This window comes from Lactuca virosa, chromosome 9 (assembly GCF_052849685.1).
Source record: "Lactuca virosa cultivar CGN04683 chromosome 9, Lactuca_virosa_CGN04683_v6, whole genome shotgun sequence".
Classification (NCBI taxonomy): Eukaryota; Viridiplantae; Streptophyta; class Magnoliopsida; order Asterales; family Asteraceae; genus Lactuca; species Lactuca virosa.
The window spans coordinates 67,353,635-67,363,578 of record NC_136434.1 but is presented as its reverse complement, the minus strand read 5'-3'; the positions used below and the strand labels follow the sequence as shown (position 1 = coordinate 67,363,578).

Sequence of the window (9,944 nt, the reverse complement as noted above, 5' to 3'; positions counted from 1 at the left end):
GCAAGTCAGAGGCTCCAGTGGTGAGGAGCCGAGCCTTCCAGTTGACTACCGAGGAGGCACGCGCCGCACCCGATGTGGCGACGGGTAAGATTTCTCCTCCATATCTTTTATTTTATGTTGCTTATGATATTGATGTGCCATATGCTATGTCTTGTTTAGGATCGTCCCATGTGAACGGTATCCTAATTCAGGTGTTGTTTGATTCGGGTGCTACCCGATCATTTGTCTCTCTTGCGCTTAGCAAGAGGTTCCATGAGTCTTCAGGCATGTTGGATTGCCCTCTAGAGGTCGAGATTGCGGATGATCGACCAGTGCGAGCGTCAAAGGTTTTCAGGGACTGTGTTTTGAGGTTGTTCGAGGAGCGTTATTTGGTAGACTTGGTTCCCATTCCGTTGCGTGGGAACAAGGTGATTATAGGCATGGATTGGTTGAGCCCCAACGGAGCTGTGATCGACTGCGCGTAGTAGTTGGTTTGGATTAGGACCTCAAGTGGGGGAGAGCTGGTGGTTCAGGGCGAGAGGCCACAGCGCGGACCAGCACTATGTTCAGCAGCGAGGGCTAGACGCTATCTTCAACAGGGCTGCGCTGGGTATGTCGCCTATGTTATGGATACCCGGGAGACGGGTAAGACGATGATGAGCGATGTTCCAGTGGTGCGAGATTACGCGGATGTATTCCCAGAGGAGCTGCCTGGGATACCTCCGGAGCGACAGGTGGAGTTCAGGATCGACCTAGTCCCTGGTGCGGATCCGATGACCAAGGCACCATATCGGTTGGCTCCTCCCGAGATGCAGGAGTTGTCTACACAGCTGCAGGAGCTGTTAGACAAGGGATTTATCAGGCCGAGTAGTTCGCCTTGGGGAGCCCCGATCCTGTTTGTCAAGAAGAAGGACGGGTCGCATCGTATGTGCATAGATTACCGGGAGCTGAACAAGGTAACGGTGAAGAACCGTTACCCACTTCCGATACAAAAAACAGATATTTCATAACTAGATATTTCATATACAAAAAACTTTAAAAAAAAAGTTTTTATATAGAAAATATAAGATTTTTATGTGAAAATACGTTTTTTTTGTATAAATATGATTTTATAAGGAAAAAACATATTAGAAACAATTTTTTGAGAAAAAAAGTTGTAAAAAAAACTAAAGTTAGGATGAATTCATAATAAAATTCTAAAATTTGGACAAAAAGGGTAAAGTTTGGGCCAAATTTGTAACAAAATTTAAAATCTGGGCCAAAATTATAAATTTTGGATCAAATTTGTAATAAATTTTGAAATCTGGGCTAAAAATGTAATTTTTGAAAGTTGGATGACCTGTTGACCGGGTCAAAAGGTTAAATTGAATACGATTACTGGTATTTCAGACTTAATTGAATAAAAAAAATATATAAAGACTAAATCGATTATGAGACCAATATATATGGACTTTATTGCGGTTTTTGATTTGAAAAAAGAAGTTAGATTAGTTTGTCTACAAGCATGCTAAAAATTATCAAAAGCACCCTTTCACAATTGACATTGCCACACCTTCAGGTATTACAGTGATTAGGTTGAAGCTCATGCTCATCTGCAAAATGTCGTTGATGTACTCCCTCACTTGCCCCACAATTTTCCCCGCTAAAAGAACCCTCTCCAACTCATTCATCTCTTTCTTCCATCGGAACACACCAGCGGTTACTCCACTTCATCAGAAGGTTTCCTTTACTTCTTGCTCAGGAGCCTCGGATTTGGATGACGAATCACAACTCGAAGAAGAGTCTTTTTCCGGCCGCCGACAAATAACCAATTACACCGGCGTTCGGCTCGAAGAGAGCGTTGAAGAGGTTGGAAAGACCAGGCTCGACACTTGGATTTCCACTCGGATAAATGGCATTAGCAGAGCTAGGGTTCAATCAAGCATTCGGTCAGGACTCGTCTCCGTCAATCATCGTGTTATTGTTAAGGTAAAGTTCAGTTGCTTAATTTTGAGATCAAACAAATTACGTCTCAAATTCAAACATAATTCAATGTTTTAGATTCTTAGGAGTCACTTGTGGTAACCAAATCCAAGAAAAATCACTTCGTAAAAGGTTTCATTGCAACTTCTGATTAATCGTTTTGTCTAATATCTCGATCCATAACTTTCTTTCAGACCTCACACATGATAAGACATGGCGATAAGGTTGAATGCACAATATCAGAATTGCAACCCTTAAAAGCTGAAAGCGAAGATATACCTTTAGATATTGTGTATGAAGATGAACATGTGTTGGTTGTTAATAAACCTGCACACATGGTAATCACGTCAACCTTTTTTCACTTTCTTTCAATTCATCCATGGATAAATCTCTTCTTCTGAATCATTTATTCCAGACTTATAATGAGAGAATCATATATTTTCAAATTTCATGATCAGGTTGTTCATCCAGCACCTGGAAACACTACTGGAACACTAGTAAACGGCATTCTTCATCATTGCAGTCTCCCAACCCCTTCATTTCACGATCAAGAATTAGTCTCAGATTCTGATGAATTGTCTGATATCGAGTTAGATGAATCATCCTTAAATCACACTTTTGGTACTAATGAAACATCTGTTCGACCTGGGATTGTGCATAGATTAGATAAAGGCACAAGTGGATTACTAGTTGTTGCCAAGGTAGTTCAACAAAACAACATCATTTCTTCCATTTTCATTCATCTTCTATAATTCTCTTCTAAAATAATTAATATTTTTCTTTAATTTTTTCCTTACAACAACACAGGATGAACATTCACATGCCCATTTATCTCAACAATTCAAGGAACACACCATTCAAAGGATATACATTAGTCTCACATGTGGAATTCCATTTCCGCCCTCGGGACGTGTTGATATTCCCATTGGTCGTGATTTGACCAATCGGATTCGTATGACTGCCGACACGGGACCCACCAAATGTGGAAAGTCTCGTTATGCTGCTAGTAGGTGATTTAAGTACAACTAAGGGTTGTGTACATAAGGTCTGTTACAAAATGACGATTTTACCCTTAATGATTTGATCATCAGGTACAAAGTAGTTGAGATACTTGCTGGTGGTGGGTCCGCATTGGTTGAGTGGAGGTTAGAGACGGGTCGCACCCATCAGGCATTGTTTTAACATTAATTGATATTATTTAATTCATTTTGTATAATCTCATATACGAAAATATTAATTACTTATTTTGGGCATTTGTGATAACTCTGAAATAGATTCGAGCACATGCAAAATACCTCGGGATTCCTCTAATGGGAGATGAGGTGTATGGAGGTACTAAAAACATGGCCATATCACGCCTACACCTCAAAAACTCATCAAAATTACATGGTCAACTTTCAGAGCTTGTTGCTAAAGTCAACAGACCTTGTCTCCATGCTTTGACTCTTGGGTTAGTCCATTTCAAACTAAACTCTTTTTTTTTTTTTTTTTTTTTTTTTTTCTTTTTGGGAAAATTACGAGGAATAGCAACGGACTTTACTGTATTTTTTAACCCATAATAGCAACCTACTTATGATTAATAAGAAATAAAATATATTGTCTATATTGGTAAAAGATTAAAGTACGTTGCTATTTCTTATCTGATTAATTTTATTTTGTTTGTAGATTTACGCATCCTTGTACAGGAGAGAAAATGCAATTTTCATGCTTGCCTCCTATAGATTTTGCAGAAGTTTTAACTGGACTTCGGAATATAAGCACACACAAGGTAAGCTTTTAAACCTTATATTTTAAATAAATGTTTTTCTTTTCACATATTTTAAAACCCATGTATCCGGTGTTGTGTTTACAACTGGATTGCAGATGAAGGGGAGCTAAATGCTAATCAAGTTTTGGTCATTCATTTTTGGCGTTTGGGAGCAGTTGATTGAAGACATATGTTTGTTAGGGAGTGTTTGGATGGATGTGGGTTTTGAAAGTAATTATTGTGACATGAGGCACAACTAGGATAAAGATAATTTGTTGATTGAAATTGATTAATGATGATAATAGAGTTGTAGATTAGTAGTATTCTTAGATAATCAGTTTTCTTACAAATTTGTTGCTGCTTCTTTATAAATACCAAATTTGTTGAATATGGTTACAAAAATTATATTAATCCGCTTCCTATAACAAATCGTTCAAATTAGTTATATGATTATTATTTGTGTATTAACATCGCAATTGCATTACCATTTGCTATTGGTAGTGCTCTTCTAACGAACATTCTACAGAAAAAGGAATCAAAAGCCTGCCATTGCCATTGCCATGATGAATATGAATGATGATGAATGTCTTTTCAACTTTAACATGGTGGACCTTGGTTTTAACTTTTAAATGATTATGTTTCATGTCTAAAAACCTGATTTTGTATATGACAACGGCCTAGATCAATATCGACGTGTGTTTAATTTAACATATTGATATTTTCAATTAACAGAGGTCATATTTCAAATCTTAATAGTTAATTTTGTGTTGAATTCCGATTGAATAGGTGAGTTAGGCCGATTTTGGATAGCTCTAATTAAAATAACATAATTAATTGTAAAAAGCAAGTATGAAATATAATTTAGATATGATTTAACGATTTAAAGTTATAATAATCAAATTATAAGTTATTAATTTTTTATTGTCCAAGGATATTATATATGTACTTTATTTTTGCACGTACTCGGTGGTTTCGTGCAAGTTGTTTCGAACATTTGGTGCGATCAAAAGAACCACTATATGGACTATCACATTAAAGTCAAAGATATTACACTATGATTTTGGTTTTCACAACTTTTTGATTGTTATTAACAAATTCTTGAAGAACATTTTACATGTTTTCTCGTTTATTAAGTTATATTTTTTGAAAAAAAAAGATATATAATAGTGCATAAGAGATTAAAATTCTGACACAAATTTCTTTGATTTTAATATTTTATGAAATTTGTTATGTCTATAATAATGATAGGAGTTATATTTAAAAAAAAAAGTCAAAACAATTGAGAAAAATGATCAAACATCTCAAGCTGTTGTTTTCGCTATTTTGCAACCTTTTGCTATTTTGCAACCATAGTCGCCTTTTTAAAGTTAGAAACAAATGCAATAATAACAAAAGTATATTATTACCTACCCATATTTGGGTTTTGCGGAAACGTTATATTTTTCTATAAAGTAATAAAAAAATATTTTACGTATTGTTAATGTCGTCTTTTCATAAGAGGAAGATGAGAAATTACTTGTGTACTTTCTTTTATTTATTAAAATATTATATATTCTCTCTCTCATAATAATATTATACTTTTAATTTTTCATTAAAGATAATATATTCTATTAAATATATCTAACTATGATACTATACTTTAACTTTTTGTTAGGAAAATACACTTTTAAAAAAAATCTAAATACTAAAAACCTAATTATTAGCAAGTAAAAAGTATTATTTTTTATAATTTATATAAATAAAGAAATAGATTTTTTTTAAGATATGTAATAAATTACTAAAAGTGGAATGTAATGTAATGTAATGTAATAATTAATTATGCATCATGCTTCATGCATTTAACCGAAAGACATGATTGGGCCCAATTCCCCTACCGGCCGGGCCGGTGTTCAGAAATTCATAATATAAAAATTTATATTTTACAGGATTAGGATTTAATATTGCAGAAGAAGGGATCTTCGGTGCGATCGATAACAACACCGAGCAATCGTGACGACGAGTAATCACTTGTATGGAGTCATTCATGACTGCATTGATTCAATCGACGCATTGAACAGCTTTAATCTTCAAGGTACACTCTTCGTTTAATGTGTTTTGTTTTTATCTCTTTTATGTTTTTAGTGAAATTTGGGAGGTGAGGTTATGTTATAATGGAGAGCTGGATCAGCGTCAAGGAATTTGCAAAAGGATTTGTATGATAATCGTCTGTTAAAAACTGTTTCCATCTTTCATGTGTTGCATTTCGATTTCGTTCGACTGATGGTTCCTCGTTATACATCTTCGATTAGTTTTGTTTTATAATTAATCGCCATTACGGAACTCATTTGAACATTCGGAAAGCACGACGGAACCCTCATCTTCTGTCTTTCAGCTTCAGGAAGTAGCACGCGTTGACTACCTTCCTGTTGTTCTCGATTTCTCGTAATATGTTCTTTGATTTCAGCTTTTGATGGTTTACTTGAGCTTCTATTTTGTTTTATTTCAGGTTTTCGAAGCTCGATTTGAGGCCTGACAGGCTTTGGTTTCTAGATATTGAGCTACTTATCTTTCGATCTCCTATTTGGATTCGAAACTGGTTGAAATTTTGACTGACCAGAAAGGAAAGAGCCTGAGCAAAATCTGTAGAGGATAAAAGGGGGAAAAGTGTGGATCAGTTCAAAAAGTCATCTCGTAACAGTGTTATTCTCGTGAAGACTGAAAGACACTCCTCTTTTCGTTTCTTTTTCTCTCTAGGCATATTGATGTGAAGCAAAAGATTCAACATGGGAAAAACATGAGTAAAGCAAGAGAGAATTGGGAAAGGGGAAATTTCTACTCGAGCTACCAGATGATTTCCCTTTCTCTTCCACTTTAAATTCCCTCAACAAATAATGGCTGATGATCTATGCTTCTTCATTAAGGTACACTTGATTCAATCTATAGTCCTTTCTCCTTTCCTTTCTTTGGTTTCATTCAGTATCAAATATCTTGATTCTGTTCTATGTGTTCATGTCTTTATTCTTGGCTGCAAGTACAAAACAAACATTACATACCTTCAAATGCTTTGAATTACAGGATATGCTTATCGTTAGACCTCCAGTAAAGAACTCCTTGGTGTTGAGAATAAGTTTGTTAGCTTTTGTCATGGTATGTGGGGTTTTCATGTGTTCAATTGGTCTAAAGCAAATTAGCAACTTCACAAAGGCCGGTTTCATTGACATTAAAGTGGTTGACAAACCTTGCGATGTCCCCAATGTTGAAAAATGGGAGAGGCCTTATGTTCATTTCCCCAAACCCACAACTTTTAATCGGTATGCTTCAAATTTCTTTCTTTCTTTCACTCTCATTTTAGCAAATGTAAAATTACTGATATTGTTCTTTTTGGGGTATAATTAGGGCTGAATGTGCATGCAATCCTGTTCGATACTTTGTTATCTCATCAACACAAAGATCTGGGAGTGGATGGTTTGAGACATTATTAAATAGTCATATGAATGTAAGCTCAAATGGTGAGATCTTCTCAGTTAAACCAAGGAGGACAAATATGTCAACAATTGTGGACACTTTGGACAAAATTTACAATCTTGATTGGTTGACAAGTGCTTCCAAGAATGAATGCACAGCTGCAGTGGGCTTGAAGTGGATGCTTAATCAGGTGATACTTTGTTGCATCCAAACTACTTAATTTCTCATACATATGTCATATATAACTCACAATAGCAACATTTATATGTCATTTGACTTTAGGGAGTGGTTGACTTTGATTTTATTTCAGGGTTTGATGCAGAATCATGAAGCAATAGTGGAATATTTTAAAGCTAAAGGAGTTTCAATGATATTTCTTTTTAGAAGAAATCTTCTTCGTAGAAGAATCTCAATACTTGCAAATGCTTATGACCAAAGTGCTAAACCTCTAAATGGGAAACACAAATCCCACGTCCATTCACACGATGAGGTCAATTTTGTCATTTGTGTGTGTGTATGTGTGGTTTCTTTACTAAAGTATTTATTATTATAATGTTATCAGGCTAAAATTCTAGCAAGTTACAAGCCCACAATAAATACAACACTACTGATACCCGAGCTTAAACAAGCCGACAACATGGTTAAACAAGCTTTGGAATACTTCAATACCACTCGCCACATCATCCTTTACTACGAAGACATTATCAAGAACCACACTGTATGTTACCTGTTATCAGTTATCTGTTATCTGTTATCTGTTGTTATCTGATATCTGTTTGTTTGTAGGTATTGGAGGATGTGCAACGGTTTTTGAGGATACCGCAAATGGAGCTAAAGAGTAGGCAGGTGAAGATACATAAAGGTCCATTACGTGAACAGGTGGAAAATTGGGATGATATTAAAAAGGTATTAAATGGAACACTTTATGAGAGCTTTCTGCATGAGGATTATAAAGTTAGTTAAATAGTTTGTAATTGTGTATATTTTGTCTTAACTAACTCATTCTTTATTTATATCCCTTTGTTTGTCATTGGAAAAAAAACCAACAGGGTGTCTTCCCTGTTGAAATTTTGCTCTAGGTTTTCATTTTTCATATGCCTTAATATCATATTATCATCTCAATCTAATTCAACTTTTTTTTTTTAAAAAAAATGTTGTAGACTATTATTACTCTTGTAATAGAAAACTTAGTTCCCATTTTGTGTCCTGTGTACTCAACTGTAAGGTCGAGTTTGTTACATAGGATAAAACTAGACAAACTTTCTAGAACTATTTTTGATGATGTGGATGAAAAAGGTATTTACGTCTTTTTGCATAAACGAGAGATAGAGACTTGAAGCTAGTCTTTGTTCCACCTTTTTGGGTGGGGGAAGTAGTTTTTTATTTTTGTATCATTGGTATCAACTGAGAGAATACATGTCAAATACAGTATAAAATACTTGGTCATGTATAAAAAATAAAGAGTGATAAAGATTTAATGGGTGTAAATTTGACTTGGATTAAAATGAGGAAAATTATATATTGTCAATTTCTTATAGAAAAACAAAGGGATATCTCCAGAAAAGTCCCAATATTTTGGACAAATTTTTAATAAAGTCCTAAATTTTATTTTTTGAATAAAAAAGTCCTGACATTTTCACCTTTTGAATAAAAAAGCCCAAGAAACCGGCTAATTTATTCACTTTAGCCCCTTTTGACCTGTTCAGCAGGTCATGGGACCAAATTGTTAATTTTTCGAAAATAATGAGACTTTTTTGCAGATTTCGTCAAAATTTTTATATAATGTATAAACATATTTTTTTACATATCTATATCTATTTTTATGTATTTGTGTATTTTTTATGTTTTTATATGTATATATTTACGTATTTTTATGTATTTTAAATATATAAACGTATTTTTTTTACATATTTATGTGTATTTTTAACCATTTTACATATTTTTTTAATGTATTTTTATATGTTTTTTTATGTATTATGTATTTATATGTAATTCTATGTATTTTTACGTATTTATATACTTTTTAAAGCTTTTTATATAGATGTTTATGTATTTTAAATGTATAAACATATTTTTTACGTAATTATATCTATTTTTAAGTATTTTACATATTTTTTATGTATTACGTATTTATGTATTTTTTAAGTGTTATATAGATGTTTTTCTATATTTATATATTTTAAATGTATAGACGTATTGTTTTACGTATTTATATGTATTTTTTTAAGTAATTTACATATGTTTTTGTGTGTTTTTATGTGTTTTTTTTATTTATTATGTATTTATATGTATTTTTACGTAGTTATGTATTTTTTTAGTTTTCATATATAGATGTTTATGTATTTTTATGTATATTATATGATTAATTGTATTATTTTTACGTGATTAAACATTTAATATACATAAAAATACATAAACATCTATATAAGAAAACTAAAAAATTACATAAATACGCATATATATATATATATATATATATATATATATATATATATATATATATATATATATATATATATACATAATACATAAAAACACACAAAAAATATGTAAAATACTTAAAAAATACATATAAATACGTAAAACAATACGTTTATACATTTAAAATACATAAATATACAAAAACATCTATATAAAAAACTTTTAAAAAATACATAAATACGTAATACATAAAAAATATGTAAATTACTTAAAAATAGATATAAATACGTAAAAAATACGTTTATACACCTAAAATACATAAACATCTATATAAAAAGCTTAAAAAATACATAAATACGTAAAAATATATAAAAATACATAATACATAAAA

At 32.6% G+C, this 9,944-nt stretch overlaps 2 protein-coding genes across 3 annotated transcripts; both read left to right on the top strand.

The window, feature by feature from the left end:
* The first annotated feature begins 1,494 nt into the window (after nt 1-1,494).
* On the top strand, nt 1,495-4,038 carry LOC145135726 (Pseudouridine synthase family protein). The gene is made up of 8 exons (XM_079069964.1): nt 1,495-1,947; nt 2,136-2,279; nt 2,400-2,642; nt 2,749-2,951; nt 3,033-3,111; nt 3,216-3,391; nt 3,607-3,709; nt 3,805-4,038. The coding sequence occupies exons 1-8, from the start codon at nt 1,564-1,566 to the stop codon at nt 3,817-3,819; spliced, it is 1,347 nt and encodes a 448-aa protein (XP_078926090.1). The 5' UTR covers nt 1,495-1,563; the 3' UTR covers nt 3,820-4,038.
* Nucleotides 4,039-5,614: 1,576 nt separating this feature from the next.
* Nucleotides 5,615-8,227, top strand: LOC145140988 (uncharacterized). 2 transcript variants are annotated; one of them, XM_079074356.1, is made up of 7 exons: nt 5,615-5,759; nt 6,174-6,588; nt 6,743-6,978; nt 7,064-7,322; nt 7,443-7,622; nt 7,695-7,850; nt 7,919-8,227. In XM_079074356.1, exons 2-7 carry the CDS (start codon nt 6,559-6,561, stop codon nt 8,093-8,095), a joined length of 1,038 nt encoding a protein of 345 aa, XP_078930482.1. In that variant the 5' UTR covers nt 5,615-5,759; nt 6,174-6,558; the 3' UTR covers nt 8,096-8,227. The 2 variants fall into 2 exon arrangements, with proteins under 2 accessions (XP_078930482.1, XP_078930483.1); XM_079074357.1 differs by lacking the exon at nt 5,615-5,759 and adding an exon at nt 5,863-5,880.
* The last annotated feature ends 1,717 nt before the right edge of the window (nt 8,228-9,944 follow it).

What these genes read in the sequence shown, in the direction of transcription:
- LOC145135726 (XM_079069964.1), top strand. Translation starts at nt 1,564, where the DNA reads ATGCTCATCTGCAAAATGTCGTTGATGTACTCCCTCACTTGCCCCACA. An exon ending in TTAATAAACCTGCACACATG is followed by an intron (nt 2,280 to 2,399) that starts GTAATCACGTCA and finishes TTTCATGATCAG; the next exon opens with GTTGTTCATCCAGCACCTGG. An exon ending in CTCCATGCTTTGACTCTTGG is followed by an intron (nt 3,392 to 3,606) that starts GTTAGTCCATTT and finishes TTTTGTTTGTAG; the next exon opens with ATTTACGCATCCTTGTACAG.
- LOC145140988 (XM_079074356.1), top strand. Translation starts at nt 6,559, where the DNA reads ATGGCTGATGATCTATGCTTCTTCATTAAG. An exon ending in ATCTATGCTTCTTCATTAAG is followed by an intron (nt 6,589 to 6,742) that starts GTACACTTGATT and finishes TTTGAATTACAG; the next exon opens with GATATGCTTATCGTTAGACC. An exon ending in AAACCCACAACTTTTAATCG is followed by an intron (nt 6,979 to 7,063) that starts GTATGCTTCAAA and finishes GGGTATAATTAG; the next exon opens with GGCTGAATGTGCATGCAATC.